General features: G+C 41.4%; 1 protein-coding gene across 1 annotated transcript in view; it reads left to right on the top strand.

Moving 5' to 3' along the window:
• The window catches only part of nup214 (nucleoporin 214), a 99187-nt gene that overhangs the window by 18938 nt on the left and 57380 nt on the right, over nt 1–22869 (top strand). Inside the window, exons 11-13 of the mRNA XM_070443266.1 lie at nt 8865–9023; nt 9201–9687; nt 12571–12826. Coding sequence (XP_070299367.1) covers nt 8865–9023; nt 9201–9687; nt 12571–12826 — 902 coding nt within the window. The remainder of the gene's footprint in view (nt 1–8864; nt 9024–9200; nt 9688–12570; nt 12827–22869) is intronic.

Here is a 22869-nt window from a genome sequence, read left to right as displayed (position 1 = left end):
ATACACTACTCGTTCATATATCATCATCCATATTCACACTACCGTTCATATATCATCATCCATATACACTACCGTTCTATATATCATTCATCATATTACACTTACGTTCATATATCATCATCCATATACACTACCGTTCATATATCATCATCCATATACACTACCGTTCATATATTCATCATCCATATACACTACCGTTTCATCATCATCCATATAACCTACCGTTCATATCATCATCCATATACACTACCGTTCATATCATCACTCCATATACACTACCGTTCATACATCATATCCATATACACTACCGTTCATATATCATCATCCATATTACACTACCGTTCTATATCATCATCCATATACACTACCGTTATTATATCATCATCCATATACACTACCGTTCATATTCATCATCCATATACACTACCGTTCATATATCATCATCCATATACACTACCGTTCATATATCATCAATCCATATACACTACCGTTCATATATTCATCATCCATATACACTCCGTTCATTATATTCATCATCCATATACACTACCGTTCATATATCATCATCCATATACACTACCGTTCATATATCATCATCCAATACACTACCGTTCATATATCATCATCCATATACACTACCGTTCATATATCATCATCCATATACACTACCGTTCAATATCATATATCATATCCACCGTCAATCATATACACTACCGTTCATATATCCATATACACTACCGTTCATATATCCATATACAACTACCGTTCATATATCCATAACATACCGTTCATATATCCATATACAATACCGTTCATATATCTCTCACCATATACACTACCGTTCATTATACTTCCATTTACACTACCGTTCATATATCGTCATCCATTTACACTACCGTTCATATATCGTCATCCATATTACACTACCGTTCATATATCAGCATCCATATACACTACCGTTCGATATCAGCATCCATATACACTACCGTCATATCAGCATCCATATACACTACCGTTCGTATATCAGCATCCATATACACTACCGTTCGTATATCAGCATCCATATACACTACCGTTCGTATATCATCATCCATATACACTACCGTTCGATATATCATCATCCATATACACTACCGTTCATGTATCGTCGTCATCCATATACACTACCGTTCATGTATCGTGCATCCATATACACTACCGTTCATATATCGTCATCCATTTACACTACCGTTCATATATCGTCATCCATATACACTACCGTTCATATATCGTCATCCATATACACTACCGTTCATATATCGTCATCCATATACACTACCGTTCATATATCGTCATCCATATACACTACCGTTCATATATCATCATCCATATACACTACCGTTCATATATCATCATCCATATACACTACCGTTCATATATCATCATCCATATACACTACCGTTCATATATCATCACCATATACACTACCGTTCATATATCATCATCCATATACACTACCGTTCATATATCATCATCCATATACACTACCGTTCATATATCATCATCCATATACACTACCGTTCATATATCATCATCCATATACACTACCGTTCATATATCATCATCCATATACACTACCGTTCAATATCATCATCCATATACACTACCGTTCATATATCATCATCCATATCACCTACCGTTCATAATATCATCACCATATACACCTACCGTTCATATATCATCATCCATATACACTACCGTTCATAATCATCATCCATATACACTACCGTTCATATATCACATCCATATACACTACCGTTCATATTCATCATCCATATACACTACCGTTCATATATCATCATCCCTATACACTACCGTTCATATATCATCATCCATATACACTACCGTTCATATATCATCATCCATATACACTACCGTTCATATATCATCATCCATATACACTACCGTTCATATATCATCATCCATATACACTACCGTTCATATATCATCATCCATACACTCCGTTCATATCATCATCATTACACTACCGTTCATATATCATCATCCATATACACTACCGTATATATCATCATCCATATACACTACCGTTCATATATCATCATCCATATACACTACCGTTCATATATATCATCCATATACACTACCGTTCATATATCATCATCCATATACACTACCGTTATATCATCATCCATATACACTACCGTTCGTATATCAGCATCCATATACACTACCGTTCGTATATTCAGCACCATATACACTACCGTTCATATTCTCGTCATCCATATACACTACCGTTCGTATATCGCATCCATTATACACTACCGTTCTATATCAGCATCCATATACACTACCGTTCGTATATCAGCATCCATATACACTACCGTTCGTATACAGCATCCATATACACTACCGTTCGTATATCAGCATCCATATACACTACCGTTCATGTATCGTCGTCGTCCATTACACTACCGTTCATGTATCGTCGTCGTCCATATAACACTACCGTTCATGTATCGTCGTCGTCCATGACACTACCGTTCATGTATCGTCGTCGTCCATGTTACACTACCGTTCATGTATCGTCGTCGTCCATGTACACTACCGTTCATGTATCGTCGTCGTCCATGTACACTACCGTTCATGTATCGGCGTCCAGTTACACTACCGTTCATGTATCGTCGTCGTCCATGTACACTACCGTTCATGTATCGTCGTCGTCCATGTACACTACCGTTCATGTATCGTCGTCGTCCATGTACACTACCGTTCATGTATCGTCGTCGTCCATGTACACTACCGTTCATGTATCGTCGTCGTCCAGTACACTACCGTTCATGTATCGTCGTCCATGTACACTACCGTTCATGGTATCGTCTCGTCCATGTACACTACCGTTCATGTATCGTCGTCGTCCATGTACACTACCGTTCATGTATCGTCGTCGTCCATGTACACTACCGTTCATGTATCGGTCGTCGTCCATGTACACTACCGTTCATGTATCGTCGTCGTCCATGTACACTACCGTTCATGTATCGTCGTCTTCCATGTACACTACCGTTCATGTATCGTCGTCGTCCATGTACACTACCGTTCATGTTCGTCGTCGTCCATGTACACTACCGTTCATGTATCGTCGTCGTCCATGTACACTACCGTTCTAAAGTTTGGGGTCACTTAGAAATGTCCTTGTTTTTGAAAGAAAAGCAAAAAATTAGAGTGTCTAGTTTGAGAAACAGACGCCTCACAAGTCCTCAACTGGCAGCTTCATAACTAGTACCCGCAAAACACCAGTCTCAACGTCAGCAGTGAAGAGGCGACTCCAGGATGCTGGCCTTCTAGACAGACCAAGAGCTTTATTTTTAGTCTGGGACAGCCCTACAACCATGGCAGGACAAGTTATAGTGGAGTACTCTTGTGATGGTTAGGTTCTATCAATTCCCCATTACATATATCACAGTAGTGCCTACATTTACCGTTAATTCCCATCATTTCTAATCTCCAATGTTTGTTTGGTTATGGTAATTTCTCTTCATGCATTCAATATATACGGAGTATACATAACATTAGGACACCTGCTCTTTCCATGACAAACTGACCAGGTGAATCCTGGTGAAAGCTATGATCCCTTATTGATGGAACCTGTTCAATCCTCTTCAACAGTGTAGATGAAGGGGAATAGACAGGCTAAGGAAGGATTTTTAAGCCTTAAGACAATTGAGACATGGATTGTGTATATGTGCCATTCAGATGGTGAGTGGGAAGACAAAATATTTAAGTGCCTTTTGAACGGGTATGATAGTAGGTGCCAGGCGTACCGGTTTGTGTCAAGAACGTGTACCACAGCTGCCATCAGTCAGGAAGTTAAAGCTTGGTCGCAAATGGGTCTTCCAAATGGACAATGACCCCAAGCATACTTCCAAAGTTGTGGCAAAATGGCTTAAGGCTACTAAAGTCAAGGTATTGGAGTGGCCATCATAAAGCCCTGACCTCAATCCCATCAAATTTGTGGGCAGAACTGAAAAAGCGTGTGCGAGCAAGAATGCCTACAAACCTGACTCAGTTACACCAGCTCTGTCAGGAGGAATGGACCAACATTCACCCWACTTATTGTGGGAYGCTTGTGGAAGGCTARCCGAAACGTTTGACCCAAGTTAAACAATTTGAAGGCAATGCTACAAAATACCTATTGAGTGTATGTAAACTTCTGACCCACTGGGAATGTGATGAAAGAAATAAAAGCTGAAATAAATAATTCTCTCTACTATTATTCTGATATTTCACAATCTTAAAATAAAGTGGTGATCCTAACTGACCTAAAACAGGGAATATTTACATACATTAAATGTCAGGAATTGTGAAAACCTGAGTTTAAATGTATTTGGCTAAGGTGTATGTAAACTTCCGACTTCAACTGTACATTTGCACCCCAAAAATGTGACATGTTTTCACTTTGACATTATGGGGTATTGTGTGTGTGTGTGGTGGGTGAGATTAAATAAATCAATTTTAATCTATTTTGAGTTCAGGCTGTAACATAACAGCATGTGGTGAAAAGTCAAGGGGTATGAATCATTTCTGAAGGCACTGTACTTATTTTTTCAACATTAGCATCTTTATTGTTTTGGTTTGTGATATTGTTGATATCCATTCTGTCTTTCTGTTTCAGGCACAGTCCGCCCAGTCAAAACCAGTACACCCCCCACGGTTGTACAGAAATCTTCCCCAGCCACCCAGACAAGTGCACCCACTCCACAGGTACTAAAACATAATCTGRCTTTTCAAATAAATAAGATATTAGACCAACAATCTATTTCTTGTAGTTCAGGTCATAATAGTAGAGACAAATGCAGTGTCTAGAGTCATCTGTCTGTTTGCCGTCCTCTAGGCAGCGCTGAGTGTGAATGCCCTTGAAAGGCAGCTGCAGCAGAGGAAGGACTCAGACCCAGTCATGGRTGGAATACTGGAGGAGGTAACAGATTCATCCAGTAGTATTTCTCTCAAACTACTGCTACTTAATTACTATGAATCCTATTTATTATCATAACCACACACATTCAGTGGAGTTAACCCACAAAGGAATCGAACCCAGCACCATGCTCCAACCAATTTACACTATATGGGTCTTGCTATAAATAATGGGTCTAATGGGTGACGTTGGTATAAACATTTCAAAATGCTTTGAAATGACAACAAAACTTCTTTTTTTAGGCAGTTCCACTTGTGTACTTGGGGGAATATGTTTGCAAATTGGCCCATAATTCCACTTTTACAACATGGGCCTAGGACTATACATCCTTTAAGCAGGGTTCATACAGACTTTTAGCGATTCNATCGTCGTCGTCCATGTACACTACCGTTCATGTATCGTCGTCGTCCATGTACACTACCGTTCATGTATCGTCGTCGTCCATGTACACTACCGTTCTAAAGTTTGGGGTCACTTAGAAATGTCCTTGTTTTTGAAAGAAAAGCAAAAAATTAGAGTGTCTAGTTTGAGAAACAGACGCCTCACAAGTCCTCAACTGGCAGCTTCATTAACTAGTACCCGCAAAACACCAGTCTCAACGTCAGCAGTGAAGAGGCGACTCCAGGATGCTGGCCTTCTAGACAGACCAAGAGCTTTATTTTAGTCTGGGACAGCCCTACAACCATGGCAGGACAAGTTATAGTGGAGTACTCTTGTGATGGTTAGTGTCTATCAATTCCCCATTACATATATCACCAGTAGTAGCCTACATTTACCGTTAATTCCCATCATTTCTAATCTCCAATGTTTGTTTGGTTATGGTAATTTCTCTTCATGCATTCAATATATACGGAGTATACATAACATTAAGGACACCTGCTCTTTCCATGACAAACTGACCAGGTGAATCCTGGTGAAAGCTATGATCCCTTATTGATGTAACCTGTTCAATCCTCTTCAATCAGTGTAGATGAAGGGGAATAGACAGGCTAAGGAAGGATTTTTAAGCCTTAAGACAATTGAGACATGGATTGTGTATATGTGCCATTCAGATGGTGAGTGGGGAAGACAAAATATTTAAGTGCCTTTTGAACGGGGTATGATAGTAGGTGCCAGGCGTACCGGTTTGTGTCAAGAACTGTACCACAGCTGGGTTTTTCACGCTCAACAGTTACCCGTGTGTATCCACAATGCTCCACCACCCAAGGGACATCCAGCCAACTTGACACAACTGTGGGAAGCATTGGAGTCAATATGGGCCAGCATCCCTGTGGAACACTTTCGACACCTTGTATATTCCATACCTCGATGAATTGAGGCTGTTCTGAGGGCAAAAGGCGGGCTGCAACTCAATATTAGGAATGAATTCCTGATGTTTGGTATACTCAGTGTATTATTATTATTATTATTATTACTACTAATACTACTACAGTAGTTTACCGTTCTGATTGTAGTAGTGGACACGTTTGTAGAGCTCATAATGTACAGTGCATTCAGAAAATATTCAGACCACCTGACTTTTTTCAAATTTTTGTGTGAAAATGTGAAATGTGTACAGCCTTCTAAAATGGATTCAATTGTTGTATTTCCCTCATCAATCTACACATAATACCCCGAAATGACGAAGCAAAAGCAGGTTTTTAGAAATGTTTGCAAATGTATTAAAAGTAAAAAACAGATCACATTTACATAAGTATTCAGACCCTTTACTCAGTACTTTGTTGAAGCACCTTTGGCAGTGATCACAGCCTCGAGTCTTCTTGGGTATGACGCTACAAGCTTGGTACACCTGTATTTGATGAGTTTCTCCCATTCTTCTCTGCAGATCCTCTCAAGCTCTGTCAGTTTGAATGGGGAGTGTCGCTGCACAGCTATTTTCAGGTCTCCAGAGATGTTTGATCAGGTTCAAGTCTGGGCTCTGGCATTCAGAGACTTGTCCCGAAGTTACTCCTGCATTGTCTTGTCTGTGTGATTAGGGTCGTTGTCCTGTTGGAAGGGAACCTTCGTCCCAGTCTAAGGTCCTGAGCGGTCTGGAGAAGGTTTTCATCAAGGATCTCTCTGTACTTTGCTCCATTGATCTTTCCCTCGATCCTGACTAGTCTCCAAGTCCCTGCCATTGAAAAACATCCCCACAGCATGATGCTGTCACCACCATGCTTCACTGTAGGGAAGGTGCCAGGTTTCTTCCAGATGTGATGCTTGGCATTCAGGTCAGAGTTCAAGAGAATCTTGTTTCTCGTGGTCAGAGTCCTTTAGGTGCCTTTTGGCAAACTCCAAGCAGGCTGTCATGTGCCTTTTACTGAGGAGTGGCTTCCGTCTGGCCACTCTACCATAAAGGCCTGATTGGTGCAATGCTGCAGGGATGGTTGTCCTTCTGGACAGTTCTCCCATCCCCACAGAGGAACTTTGGAGCTTTGTCAGTGACCATCAGGTTCTTGGTCACTTCCCTGACCAAGGCCCTTCTCCCCCGATTGTTCAGTTTGGCCAGGTGGCCAGCTCTAGGAAGAGTCTTTCATTTTAAGAATGATGGAGGCCACTGTGTTCTTGGGGACCTTCAATATTGGAGACATTTTTTGGTACCCTTCCCCAGATCTGTACCTCGACACAAACCTGTCTCGGAGCTCTACAGACAATTCCTTCAACCTCATGGCTTGGTTTTTGCTTTGACGTGCACTGTCAACTGGGGGACCTTATATAGACAGGTGTGTGCCTTTCCAAATCATGTCCAGTCAATTGAATTTACCACAGGTGGACTCCAATCAATTTGTAGAAACWTCTCAAGGATGATCAATGGAAACACCTGTTCTCAATTTTGAGTCTCATASCAAAGGGTCTGAATATTTATGTAAATATAGTATTTCTGTTTTAATTTTTTTTTWAATTTGTAAACATTTCTAAACCTGTTTACGCTTTGTCATTATGGGGTATTGTGTGTAGATTGATGAGAATTATTTTTTTTAACCAATTTTAGAATAAGGCTGTAAATGTAACAAAATGTGGAAAAAGTGCTTTCTGAATGCTTCCCGAATGCATTGTATAGTTGATTTTATTAAAGCACATAGGGTTTGTGTATATATGGAAAAATACAAATTTTAAAATTTCTACCAATACACTGCAATGTTCCGCTCCTCAGTGTCAGTCAGTAGCATTTGGTATGCGACTCTGGTTGACACGTTCTTTTTGGCAGCTGTCAGATGAATAGTGATAAGCTACTGTCTCGGTATCTACTGGTATCTACAGTCAGTCAAACAGTCATGTAGCACCACTGATGTTGCTGTCTGGGCTCCCCACTTAAGACTCCAGCAAACCAAACTATCAATTTGAGTAGCATTTTTAAATGATTGTATTCCCTCGATGTCTCGAGAGACCTAGGCTGTATTGGATAGAAAGAGAGAGGGGGAGGCCCACGTTCATTACAATGACTCGGACGAATGAGAGAACATCAACAAACAACAGAACCAGACAAGCATGTCTGAGAATGCTGATGAGGTTTACCTTGAGCTTTCCAAACTGTTGTTCTCTCTCTAGAGAGCAGTCTCAGGCAAGCAGACTCATTATTTGTCTCATCACACTGGCTTTAGTGCTGGTTTTTCTCCAAGTGCTCGGGGCTTTGTTTCTTACTTGGAACTCAAGGTCTCTCACGTCTCACAGCAATATAGCAATTCATATGCTCTGTCCTTGTACTTGTCTCGGCTTTTGTTAATGTCCTGTGTACTTGTGTGTGGGCGTGCATCTTCCATGAGCTTTAGTGTGTGTCTGTCTGGCTGGGTGTTTGCCTTTTTGTTTCAGTTAGTGTGTGTGTATGCCTGTGTGTTTCTCTCTGGCTACCAATAGTTATACTTAGTTAGTTATACTGTACTTGATGTCTCTTTTCCCCGCTATATCACTACAGCAGATGAGAAGACTTTGCCCCCGGCGCCCACTCTGTTGCTGCTGTCTACAGACGGAGTGCTGTGCCCCTTTTCACTGCTCAACTTCAACCCTGGGGTCAAGCAGCTGGTCGCTGCCCCCACCAGCCTGGCCCTGGACGGAGAGAGACTGCCCCCTGCAGGTCTGGAGGACCTCTTCAGCTTTTTCATATTTACAAATCGTGTATTTTTTTTTCTATCTTACTGAATACATTTGTCTTATGAAACTTCCAATACCTATACTACTATCATACTGTAAAGTATTTATAATAGTGTGGTGATAGGATCCACTAAAAGCAGCTCTCCTCTCTGCATTGCAGGATCTGCAGCTCCCCCGCCCCCTTACCCAACCTCCTCTCTCCCATCAGCCCCGGCGGCGTTCCCTCCGCTCCGCCTCCCATTGGCCACCACACCAAACCCTCCTCCACCTACCTCCTCCCCTGCCTCTGTTTCACTGTTCACCGCAGCCCCAGCTCCAGCCTCCTCCGGCTTCTCGTTCTCCATGCCCCCCTCTTCCACTGCTCCCCCCGCCTTCTTTCTGGGGGGCTCTACGGCCTTCAGCGCGAGCCCAGCCTTGGGAACCTCTGGTAGCTTCTCCTTCTCCTCCAAGCCCCTGACAGAGACCCCAGCCGCAGCTTCGGCCTTCTCCGTCAGTGCCCCCAAACTTCCAGTGGTGGAAATGGCTCCAGTTCCGGCCCCCACTCCAAAGCCCACCCCCCAGCGCCTGGCCACCGCCTCCCCCATCATGGTGCTCCGAGGCACCCCCGAGCCAACCCCTCCCGCTGTGAAGATGAACCTCAATGACAGGTGAGAGGTTGATATAAGTACCTGAATAACTTTGACTGTTTACATTTCACTTAGATCAGGTATGGGCAACTGACGGCCCCCCTTTTGTAGGCCTGCAGACCAATTTCAACTCAATTAAAAACGACTCCGTTAGGGTCTCAACTTACTGTTGAGAGTTCGAGTAATAGAATACACAAGGTGCAGTTTTGAAATTTGTTTGTGCATCAGCAGTAACTTAATTAGCCCATGTCAGCAAAAAAAAAAAACAAACATTTATTGTTAAGTTAGTCTAGCGGCCCGCTATCTAAACTTGTAGTAAGCATGGATTAATTACCGACTGGGGTGGGGCCCATTGATCATCAGTTATCATATTAAAAACTGCAAACATTTGCCTCCACCCTATGGCAAAATGTGTAGAATTGCATGAAATGAGTTATCAAATTGCTAAATCTTCTCTCCGCCCCATCGCAAAAAATCTTTCAAATATACTTTTTTCCCTCTTTGATGTCATGAGGAGTGTCAGAAATGTTTTGCTCGTTAGGTGATGGGTGGGCTATATTTGGTATTTTATTAGGATCCACATTAGCTGTTGCAAAAGGAGCAGCTACTCTTCCTGTGGTCCACTAAAAACATGAAGCATGACATAATACAAAACATTAATACACAAGAACAGCTCAAGGACAGAACTACATTAAAAAAAGTGTAAAGGCACTTTACACAGCCTACATATCAATACATACACACAAACTATCTAGGTCAAATAGGGGAGAGGCGTTGTGAGGTGTTGCTTTATCTGTTTTTGAAACAAGGTTTGCTGTTTATTTGGGCAGTATAAGATGGAATGGAGTTCCATGCAATAATTGCTCTATAATATGTACGCTTTCTTGAATTTGTTCTGGATTTGGGGACTGTGAAAAGACCCCTGGTGGCATGTCTGGTGGGGTAAGTGTGTGTGTCAGAGCTGTTTGTAAGTAGACTATGCAAACAATTTGGGATTTGCATCACATTTAATGTTTCTTATTAAAAGAAGTGATGCAGTCAGTCTCTCCTCAACTCTTAGCCAAGAGAGACTGGCATGCATAGTATTTATATCAGCCCTCTGATTACAATGAAGAGCAAGATGTGCCGCTCTGTTCTGGGCCAGCTGGAGCTTAACTACGCCTTTCCTTGCAGCATTTGACCACATGACTGGACAATAATCAAGAAAAAACAAAACTAGAGTCTGCAGAACTTGCTTTTTGGAGTATGGTGTCAAAAAAGCAGAGCATCTCTTTTTATTACGGACATACCTCTCCCCATTTTTACAACCATTGAATCTATATGTTTTGACCATGACAGTTTACAATCTAAGGTAATGGCAAGTAATTTAGTCTCAACTTGTTCAACAGCCAAACCGTTCATTACCAGATTCAGCTGAGGTCTAGAACTTAGGGAATGATTTGTACCAAATACAATGCTCTTAGTTTTAGAGATGTTCAAGACCAGTTCATTACTGGCCACCCATTCCAAAACAGACTGCAGGGTTTCAATTACTTCATTAGCTGTGATTTCTGATGTGTATATGGTTGAACATCAGCGTACATGGACACACACATGTTGTTTTAATGCCAGTGGCAGGTCATTGGTAAAAATAGAAAATAGTAGGGCCTGGAGAGCTGCCCTGCAGTACACCACACTTTACATGTTTACATTAGAGAAGTTTCCATTAAAGTAAACCCTTTGAGTTATATTTTGTAGATAGCTCTGAATCCAGGATATGGCAGAGGTTGAAAAGCCATAAAACACAAGTTTTTTTTCAACAACAGGTTATGGTCAACAATATCAAAGGCTGCACTGAAATCTAACAGTACAGCTCCCACAATCTTATTATCAATTTCTTTCAACAAAACATCTGCCATTTGTGTCAGTGCAGCACATGTTGAGTGCCCTTCTTTATAAGCATACTGAACATCTCTTCATTTGTTTACAGAGAAATAGCATTGTATTTGGTCAAACACCATTTTTTCCAAGAGTTTGCTAAGAGCTGGCAGCAAACTTATAGGTCTGCTGTTAGAACCAGTAAAGGCCCCTTTACCACTCTTGTGTAGCGGAATTACTTTGGCTTCCCTCCAGGCCTGAGGCCGAAGGCTTTCCTCTAGGCTCAGATTAAAGATATGACAGATAGGAGTGGATATAGAGTCAGCTACCATCCTCAGTAGCCTTCCATCTAAGTTGTCAACGCCAGGAGGTTTGTCATTATTGATCGATAACAATAATTTTCCCACCTCCCACACTAACTTTACATAATTCAAACTTGTAATGCTTGTTTTTTTTTATGCGTGAATACGATGGCTCACTGTTAATTTGCCCACTTTGCCAATGAAATAATCATTAAATTAATTGCCAACATCAAATGGTTTTTTATATGGGCCTGATTTCATGAAAGATGGAGTTAAATTTGTCTTTCTGCCCATTTCATTTAAAGTACTGAAGTTTTTTTATTATTCTTTATATCATTGATCTTGGCTTCATAATACAGTTTCTTCTTCTTTTTGTTGAGTTTAGTCACATCTTTTCTCAATTTGCAGTAAGTCACCCAGTCAGATGTGCAGCCAGACTTATTATCTGCTCCTTTTGCCCCATCTCTTTCAACCATAGTTTTTCAATTSCTCATCAACCCATGAAGCTTTAACAGATCTATCAGTCAGTTTCTTAACAGGTGCATGTTTATCAATAATTGGAAGAAGCAAATTAAATTCATCAAGTGCAGCGTCTGGATGTGGGTACGCAGACCCACGAGCCACTACCGGCCCCTCATGATGAGTTCTGTGTTTTATGGTCCCTACCCCCATCAAAGTTGCCCATCCCTGACTTAGATATTTGTTGGCTGGCTTYGCTAGATATGCTTATGTTTCTGTCTCTCAGATTCCTGGCAGTAGAGACCCCTGCTGCAGCTCCAGCCTCCCAGCCCTTCTCCTTCAACTCCACACCCAAAGCTGCCTTCTCTGAGCCCAGCAGCCATTCCGCTCCTCTGCCCATAGTCACCAAGTCTGCAGCCATGCCAGGTAAGGAGAATAATAAGCTTTGTTTATACAGCATAATTCATACAGCTGTACAGTGCCTTCAGAAAGTATTCATACCCCTTGACTTATTCCATATTTTGTTACAGCCTGAATTTAAAATTGATTAAAGTATAAACATGTTTTCACCCATATACACACAATACCCCATAATGACAAAGTGAAAACATGTTTTTAGAAATGTTAGCAAATTTATTGAAAATGTAATTTACATACCTATTCACACCCCTGAGTCAATAGTTTGTATGAGTATTACTGGTTGGTAGGTGATCAAATACTTATGTCATGCAATAAAATGCAAATTAATTACTTAAAAATCATACAATGTGATTTTCTGGATTTTTGTTTTAGATTCCGTCTCTCACAGTTGAAGTGTACCTATGATAAAAATTACAGACCTCTACCTGCTTTGTAAGTAGGAAAACCTGCAAAATCGGCAGTGTATCAAATACTTGTTCTCCACACTGTAGGTGTATGCATATGTGTATGTACATGGATATATATATATATTTACCAAAAAAATATATATGGTGGATTGGAAATGATGCAGACAATTACATTGATGGAAGCAACAATCTTTCCACATTATTAAGCTGATCCACCCCTTAAAATTAAATATAAAAAAATTACACTATCACCAACCAAGTGCCATAATGATGATGAAATGAACCAAGCCCTTGTAATGTGTTTTGAAGAGATTATATACTGAACCTTTTTAATTAAGCAGAAGTGGGCTGTCAAAGTGTGGGTTTGACTGCTAGGGAAAGTAACCCAGGTCAGAGGTTAGTGTGTCCCAGACAGACCAGCAGCTGGCTGGCCTCTCTGGGTTACTGGAGTCAGTCAGATGGGGGGGGTGGGTGATGGGATATGTGGGGTGGCTTTGGGTTGGAGACTGTTGGGTGTGTAAAAGGAGAGGGTTTGAACTGTGAATGTTGTCGGCGGTGTAGGCTAAGGAGTGGCAGTGGGTGAGTAAATTGGGGTGTTGGGCTGAGAGAGTTTCCCTATTCCCAGGGATTCTCTGAATTCTCCCCCGTGCCAACAGGCTGGGTTGGCTGCAGGGAGAGACAGCTGATCTCTATGTGGTACAACTCCGCAGTTACAGGACCAAGTTCACTGTGTCTGTCCTAGGGCTAAGTGTTCCCAACCAGATAGGTTAATTCTGTTTTACCTCATTGTATCTGTCTGGCCATAGGCTTACATCGCAAATAGTAGAGAGAGGCTTACATTCCATAATGTGATTACTTTTTCCTTTTATCTATACAAAGCTCTTAACATTTAATCCCCCATAATTGTTCCGGCTAACTGGACATAATCAGATCTACCTAGAGGAAGTTGTGCCTGACGCATGCATTGTGTTGATATTGTTTGGAGGAATCAGGGTCACACGGTCTGAAAGTCATGAGGTGAAGAGAAAATATGTTCCTATTTATCTGTAAAGGAGGAGGTTGTGTTGGGGGTTAATTGAACTAAGGTGTGTGTGCTCACTGGTGCACATGTGTGTGCACCACTGTCAGTGCCTTTGTCAGTTTTTACTGTTTAAGCAAGGCAATCGATGCAGTGAGGAGAGCAGCCCTGGGTCAGACGGTCATTTGTCTGCACTGCAGAGCCTATTGAATGTTCAACATGAATTACATTACCCTGCATCAGAGCAGGCCTGGTCCTTGTCACACTTAACAGAGCTTGATTGAGTAAGACATAGCCAAAGACCAGACTGTGGAATCTACTACAGAGGAGTAGGCTTACCCACCTGAACTTGTCCAATAAGAATGCTCCATTTCTGAGGAAATCAGAGATACTTTGCAGTGTTTCCCAAGGGGTAATTTTTATGAATTCATTATGTAGAGAGATGCTGAGTGATATCTAAGGGAGTGTTAATAGCCAGGGTCATAGTCTGTCTGTTTCTAAATGTCTTTGTGTGGGCCTGAGGTGACAGCAGGCTGTGTTCGATCTACAATAGCCAACTAGCCACGCCAGTAAAGCAACATGTCACACTGTAAATGGCCCTAGAATTCCTATTGAGTCTGGATGTGCGTTCTTCATTCCCATGTATTATGTCTGTCACCTTCATGGCTGGTGAGTTATTTCAGTCAGCATATTGTCAGTGTAGATACAGTATGTGAACTTGCCAACGGACTGTTACGTTTTTATTTTGGAGCACGTTTTCAAACTGTGCCTATGAACGCTCATTCATAAACTATTAATGCCCCATTGACAATGAGTGTTACTTTTTAGAAAATGTGTATACAGTCGCATTTATTTTACGCATCTGCCTGTTTAAAAAAAAAAAAAAAAAAACACCACAGATGGACTAATTCAAGCCACACGCAATGTTGTGGGTGGGTGTCTTGAATTAGTTTTGTAATTTCAGAGATGGGTGAGTTCCATTGCCAAGTTCCCGGGCCCAGGCTAAAGGCAGTCACAGCATTCATTTGTAGGGCTGTCCCCATACGCTGAAAAGACAACATTTTCCGATGGATTATTATGGGGGAATTGACTCTGGGCGTGAGGGATTTTATGGACAGTCGTACAGCCAGCTTTCTAAAAGATGCCAATTTTAAACAGGGAATGAATAGAGGCCCAGGGATATGGGGAGTTGGGAGATATCCTGGGATCCGCTGGGTAGTGTGGCTGGCTTTCTCACACACAGCACATGCTTTGCCGCACACACAAAAGTTCCATCCATCTAGAGTTTGTCAGAAGGCTGATCACACTTCATACATTTCCAGTGTACCCAGGGGCATTGTCAGAAATATAAGTAGAGAGTAGGGTTGCAAAGGGTTGGAAACTTTCCGGTAAGTTTCTGGATTTTTTACTTTAAATTCATCAAAAAGTTAGCTTATAACAGTGAACCTTTTTTGTGGGATACACATAAGGCAATTCTAGGTCTTGTGGCATATTTTGGTTAAACTATCCCGAATTCAATGGAATTGCAACCCTCTGCATGCACAGTGCATTCTTCCATCACATGTGCAGTGCACTCTTCCATCACATATACAGATTCTCAAGATCTTGCACACCAATGAGATGCTTTTGAGCCCACGCTACTACACTGTCTGAGCCAAGGACTACATGCTTTCTGGTAAGGTTTGATTACAATACCGGGTGGGGTGAATATATTTTAATGGCATACATGATTTTTTGTTAACTAGTAAATAGTCGCCTGCAACAAAGTGTGTTTAAATAATTTCTAACTTGTTAACAATTTCTGCTAGTTAGTTTTTGCTACCATGTGGGTTTTAGCTTGCTTGTGCCTGCTAACTGAGGAGTGTTAATTCACCTGTTTCCATACATGTTTCATTTTAAAATATTTATCTTACTAAGGAGTTGTTTAATTTAACTGCTTACAATTTCATGTACAGATAAATAGTTATTTGATTTTTTAAACTATTTTTTTTCTAGTCTTTACAGGAAAATGCCACAAGCACTATCTGATGTGTGGAGACATTTCACTGCAGCTAATATAGAAGGAAATGCTGTGTACATTTGCAAATACTGTGCCAAATCATATGTGAAGAATGCAACAAAGATGCAGAATCATCTGGCCAAGTGCATAAAGTTCCCTCAGCGCTCACAACAAGCAACCTCTGACAAAAGTCCCTCTACTTCTATTCAAGGTGAAAATGATTCATCAGACACCTTATCGATAGCAACAGATCATGGTCCTCCTGGAATCAGAAGTTTTTTTGACTCAATGGATGAACGTAGTCAGAGAAATGCTGATGAATGTCTTGCTCGAGCTGTGTATGCAACTGGTTCACCTCTGATGCTCACAGGCAATGTGTATTGGAAGAGATTTCTGAATGTTCTTCGCCCAGCATACACCCCTCCAACCAGACATGCTTTATCTACTCATTTGCTGGATGCAGAGCTCAACAGAGTTAAAGTGAAGGTCAAGAAAACCATAGAGAAAGCAGACTGTATTGCAATCATCTGTGATGGGTGGTTGAATGTTCGTGGGCAAGGAATAATTAACAACATAATCGCCACCCCTCAACCAATATTCTACAAGAGCACAGGCACAAAGGACAACAGACACACCGGTCTCTATATTGCAGATGAGGTGAAGGCAGTCATCAATGACCTTGGACCACAGAAGGTATTTGCACTGTTAAGACAATGCTGCGAACATGAAGGCTGCTTGGTCTTAAGTGGAGGATTCCTACCCTCACATCACACCCATTGGCTGTGCTGCTCATGCATTGAATCTGCTCAAGGACATCATGGAACTGAGAACAATGGATACACTCTACAAGAGAGCCAAGGAAATGGTTAGGTATGTGAAGGTTCATCAAGTTATACCAGCAATCTGGTATAGTGAGAAGAATAAGAGCACCACATTGAAGCTGCCCAGCAATACCCGTTGGGGTGGTGTTGTCATGTATGACAGTCTCCTGGAGGGGAAGGAGTCTCTCCAAGAAATGGCCATATCACAGTCTGCCGATATGGACAGCCCCATCAAGAGGATCCTCCTGGATGATGTATTTTGGGAGAGAGTGGTAAGCAGCCTGAAACCTATAGCAGTAGCCATTGCACGGATTGAGGGAGACACTGCCATCCTGTCTGATGTTCAGATTCTGCTTGCAGATGTAAGAGAATAAATCCGTACTGCCCTGCCCACTTCACTGTTGCTCCAAGAAGAGGAAATTGCAGTTCTGAAATACATCAAAAGTCTTGAAGACTTCTGCTTGAGGCCCAACGTGCATGTTGGACCCCAAGTATGCTGGCAAGAGCATCCTGTCTGGTGCAGAGATCAACAAGGCCTATAGTGTCATCACTACCATGTCTCGCTTCCGTGGCCTGGATGAGGGCAAGGTTCTTGGCAGTCTGGCGAAGTACATTTCCAAGCAAAGGCTTTGGGATGGAGATGCAATATGGCAGTTGTGCCAACATATCTCATCAGCCACCTGGTGGAAGGGACTTTGCATCGGAGGCTCTTTCCCCTGTTGCCTCCATCCTCCAAATCCCACCAACATCAGCCGCCTCAGAGCGCAACTGGTCCTTGTTTGGGAACACACACAACAAAGCACGCAATAGGCTGACCTGGCCATCCGGGCAAATTTGAGGCGTTTTGAGCCTAACAACGAGCCATCCTCAACAAGGTTGGAAAGTGACAGTGAAGATGAGGCTTCAGAGTCTGATGTTCAAAAGGTGGACATTGATGAGGTCCAGGGAGAAGACATGAAAGCCTGAGAGGAAGACAACCAAAGCTTTAGTTTCTAGACTATAATTTTACAGATGTATGTTGAAAATGTTTTTGGGAGATGTGATGGATCATTGGGGATTATTCAATATTCCCTTTTGTTGTTCAGTGAAATCATCCAATGTGGAGAGTCGACTCATTTAATTAAAGTTCAATTCGTAACTAAATAGTTGTTTTTATTTCTATTGGAAGGATTTAATCATTTGCAATTGTCTGCTTATGATAAGGTAAAAGGTTTATATTTCTGTCTCCATATGACATGGTAGATATATCCAATGCAAATGGTAAATTTAAATGGTATTAATATTAATTTGCATATATTTCCGTTAATTCCTACGGAAAGTTTCCACCTCTGAATATTCCCCAAAATGTGCAACCCTAGTGGAGAGGGTGGGAATTTGTCTCTTTCTGCTCCATTGTCTACCCCCCTCAGTCATCAATAACCTGTGAGGAAAAGGGTTCTCTGTCGCCTTAGTCTAATGCTATTGGAACGAGACCAGCCATAAAATGACTGCACTAGCAGTGTACACACACCCACATTTCTTACTTCCTACCACTGTCATCATCGCTAACCTTAAGACTGCACATCCCAAGCGTAATTTGTGATGTTGTGCATGGATTTATTGGAGAAGTGCATAGCCTGCAAAATACACAGAGTACAAGACATTAGGAACACTTTCCATGACGGACTGATCAGGCGAAAGCTATGATCCCTCATTGATGTCACATGTTAAATCCACTTCAAATCAGTGTAGATGAGGAGAAGGAGACCGGTTAAAGAAGGATTTTTAAACCTTGAGACATGGATTGTGTATGTGTGCCATTGAGGGTGAATGGGCAAGACAAAATATTTAAATGTCTTTGACCGGCGTATGGCACTAGGTGCCAGGCACACCAGTTTGAGTGTGTCAAGAACTGCAAAGCTTCTGGGTTTTTCACAATCAACAGTTTCCCGTGTTTATCAAGAATAGTCCAACACCCAAAGGACACAACTTGACACAACTGTGGGAAGCATTTGCGTCAACATGGGCCAGTATCTCTGTGGAACTATTTCAACACCTTGGAGATTCCATTCCCCGACTAATTGAGGCTGTTCTGAGGGAAAAAGAGGATGAAACACAATATTAGGAAGGTGTTCCTAATGTTTTGTTCACTCAGTGTATATCTAATTATTATTTTCTGTCTTCGCTCCCAGCTTTCGGAAGCTCCTCCACTACCTCAGTGTTTGGTCAACAGCCCAGTGGTGGGAGTGTCTTTGGACAGGTAACATTCACATTTTACTATGTGTGCAAAATATAAAACCTTCCTACCATTCGATATGTAACACTTCATTAGAAGACCCCCAAATATCCCTCTTCAAATGCGACCACACCACTCACATACACGGTATATGTATTATTGCATTTGGGTAAGAACTCAGCCGAGAGGCCCATGCACTAACTACTGCATAACCAATTATGATCATTATGACCTTGTTGTGACTGTGCCGCCCTCCCTTCTCCCCTGCAGCAACCATCCAGTGGTGGGGGTCTGTTTGGGTCTAGCTCTGCCACGGTAGCAGGCTCCCAGCAGGCAGGGGGAGGCTTCTTCAGTGGCCTGGGGGGAAAACCCAGTGAGGACGCCGCCAACAAGAACCCCTTCGGCACGACCGCCGCCACCGGGGGCTTCAGTCAGCCCAACCAGACAGGTGAGAAGACCCATAGGAGTGGAGAAGTTGTAGCAGAAAGGATGACTCATCTTATAATCAAACTTCCTGTGCAATTTTAGGACAGTTATCATTAGCAAGAGACCCTTTGACAGGATGATAAAGTCGACTGATATACTCACTTTTATTGCCGCTTCGTTTCATACCAGCAAGCAATACAATGAGAATCACCAGAGTTTTGATAAGAGCACAAATATTATCAAGGTAAATATTTTCATGTGAAATGTAGGGAAGTAGCCAATATAATCAATTTTGTTTATGAACACAGTCTCGCATAGAGCAGTGATTTAACCTGTTGATGCCGGAGGCACTGACAGTGTATGTGTTGTCCTATCTGTGACACAACACGAGTCTGCACCATCCTCTATAGCTCCTGGTCATGTTACTGCTCAACAGACTGACTGGCATAGAAGCCTATTTGCTATGTAAAACTATCTGCATGTTTTCTTATTCTAATGTACACAAACAGCATCTAATCATCCATGTTTGTTCTGTAGATTAATGCAAATATGTACATATTTTCCCGACCTTGTGGTGGTACGTGATTAATTTCCGTTAAACAGTGTCAATGAAAACATGAGTCTATTTTTCCTTCAAGCTATATATCACAGTGGTACTATACATGTAGGCTAGATGAGTAGAAATATCCACCTTGATATGCATTTGAGCCGCCCCCATACTATTCTACTATGCCCTCTTTTGTTCCAAATTGAAATGGGGCAGAATTCTGATTATGGCTATCTGAATATGTATGACCCATTTCAAGGGGACTATTTGATAGGATAGTATATCCCTTGCATGCCCAAAGCTTTGATTCTTGTGAGAGCCAGAGAATGACATTTCTCATGTGTTGCCTTCTTGGACATTTTCCCTGAACATATATCCCAACCCACATTGTTTCAACCATGTCTTCACCCATGTTTATTTTCTCAGTGCCCTGCATGACATGCATTTAGACCATTTTAGCTTTTAGTCAAATTCCTAAATTCCATTAGTTCTTCGACACTCACCTTTGGGAAGAGCACTGCAAATTAGTATTTTCCTTGAGTAGCTCTTAACGTACAGTAGGCATTGTGCCATGCTGCGTAATACATCAAGTGTCCGTCCCAATGTCTTCCACACACACCTAGTACCATTCAGCTACTGTGGCAGTCACATATCCATTTCTTCCTTCTGCCTGTTAGTGATGAAAAGTGAAACCCTTTATCTGATATTTCTGATCAAGCTCCTTAATGCACAAAGATGTCTTCTCCTGCACCCAGTTATTGATTGGCATCATAGTCAGTCAGTCATGTAACTTGTCCATGTAATCACCCAACTCTTTGAGAATCCATTTTGATTTGAAAGGTGTTTCTTTTATTTTCTCTCACATTGGTTGCCTTCAAGTTACTATCTTGTAAATTGTTGGAGCGTGAAAGTGCTAAATTGCTGAAAGTGGATGAGATGTTTGGAAATGTTCCACCTGTGCAGAATCTCCAATGAGATTGCAGTGTTCTGTGTCATTTACACCTTAAATGTAGTGAAGTACTTGCCATGAGCAGTATTACCATATGGTCAATGCATTGTGCAAAAACACTCAGCCTTGGAAAAGTATGAAAATGGCCCTTAGAAAATAGCCTCCTCTATGAACGCGAAAGGCCATTTCCAGTCTATCACCAGCGGACTCTCACTAGCACCTTGCTAAAAGCCCAGAGAGGATTTAACGATAGAATCCTTATACGTCTCTCCAGTGGTATAAAAAAGAGAGACTGGAATGTCGTTTCTCTTTGCTTATTTGAGCTGTTCTTGCCATAATATGGACTTGGTCTTTAACCAAATAGGGATATCTTCTGTATACTACCCCTACCTTGTCAGAACACAACTGATTGGCTCAAACGCATTAAGAAGGAAAGAAATTCAACAAATGAACTTTTAACAAGGCACACCTGTTAATTGAAATCCATTCCAGGTGACTACCTCATGAAGCTTGTTGTGAGAATGCCAACAGTGTGCAAAGCTGTCATCAAGGCAAAATCGGTCTAATTACCGACCCATTGATTTTGTTAGTTACTCTCACTCAGATATCAAATTAAGAACTGCAAACATTTCTTTCCACCCTATGGAAAAATTAGTAGAATTGCATGAAGTTTGTTATAAAGCTGCTAATTATTCTCTGCCCAATGGCAAAGTCTTTAGAATTGCAGGAAATTAATGTTTCAAGACCCATTTAATCTTTCCTCTCTTTTTTTATACCACTGGAGAGATGTATAAAAGCCAGGTCAGATGAAGAGACTGACGTTCCCAGCCAATTAAAAGTGAAACGCGCTGTAAAGATAAAAAGACTGAGGGAGACCTGGGTTAACTGTAAAGTGTGTTGCTGTCATGACACCCCCGAAACGATATTCCACCACATCGTTCTGGAGATGAATATCTAATGAACGTGGAGGGAGAGAAGTTTAGATTTTCCTTGCATGATTGAATTTTGAAATTGTGATCAGTGAGTGAGGACTCGTGGCTGGAAATTCTGTAAAATGCCGTCCTCTTCAAGCTCAGTAGACTATAGAGCAGGGATTTGCAATAGGAGGCCTGCGGGCCTAAACCGGCTCACAAATGTTCTTTTTTTTTTGGCCCCACAGTTGTTGTTTTTTTGATTGTTATTTTAGATTTTGTTTTTGTTTTTTAAAGTAAAATTCAGCTAAAATGTGTTTAATTTAGGAAGTCTGTTCCCAAGTATTCACACACAAAAAGACACTTGATCATGTCTGAATGTAATCAAGGTATGAAATGATTATTTTCAAATACAATCTATTTTGGGGCTTAGTAGAATGGCGCCAGAGAGGGTGGCTGACATTTTACGTGCTCCTAACCAGCTGTTATTTTGTTTTGTTTTTTGCATTGTTTATTTATTTATTTATTACAGGGACAGTGCACATTAATCAACGTTTCAGTAAAAGTGCCGGTTTTAGCCAGCCGGCTAATTTTCAACCGCAGTCCCTGGGCAGGTTATTAAAAACTATTACAATATAGACAATCATTGAGCAGTGAGCACACGCAGAGCAACATAGGACAAGCAAGACATAGCATACAGACAGAGCAACATAGAACAAAAAGCTGCAAGACAAAATTCATAAAAGCAACAAAGTGTTTCCACACCTCACAAGCTACAGACAACAGACAACATGGAAAGCGGCAATACACAGCTAGGGATTATGTTCACAAATCTGGTTGACCTTTAGCCATGTCTTCATGCATTTTGTGAA

Source organism: Salvelinus sp. IW2-2015, linkage group LG4q.1:29 (assembly GCF_002910315.2).
Source record: "Salvelinus sp. IW2-2015 linkage group LG4q.1:29, ASM291031v2, whole genome shotgun sequence".
NCBI classification, from domain to species: domain Eukaryota; kingdom Metazoa; phylum Chordata; class Actinopteri; order Salmoniformes; family Salmonidae; genus Salvelinus; species Salvelinus sp. IW2-2015.
The sequence above is the reverse complement of the archived record's forward strand: the minus strand, read 5'-3'. Positions and strand labels throughout refer to the sequence as shown.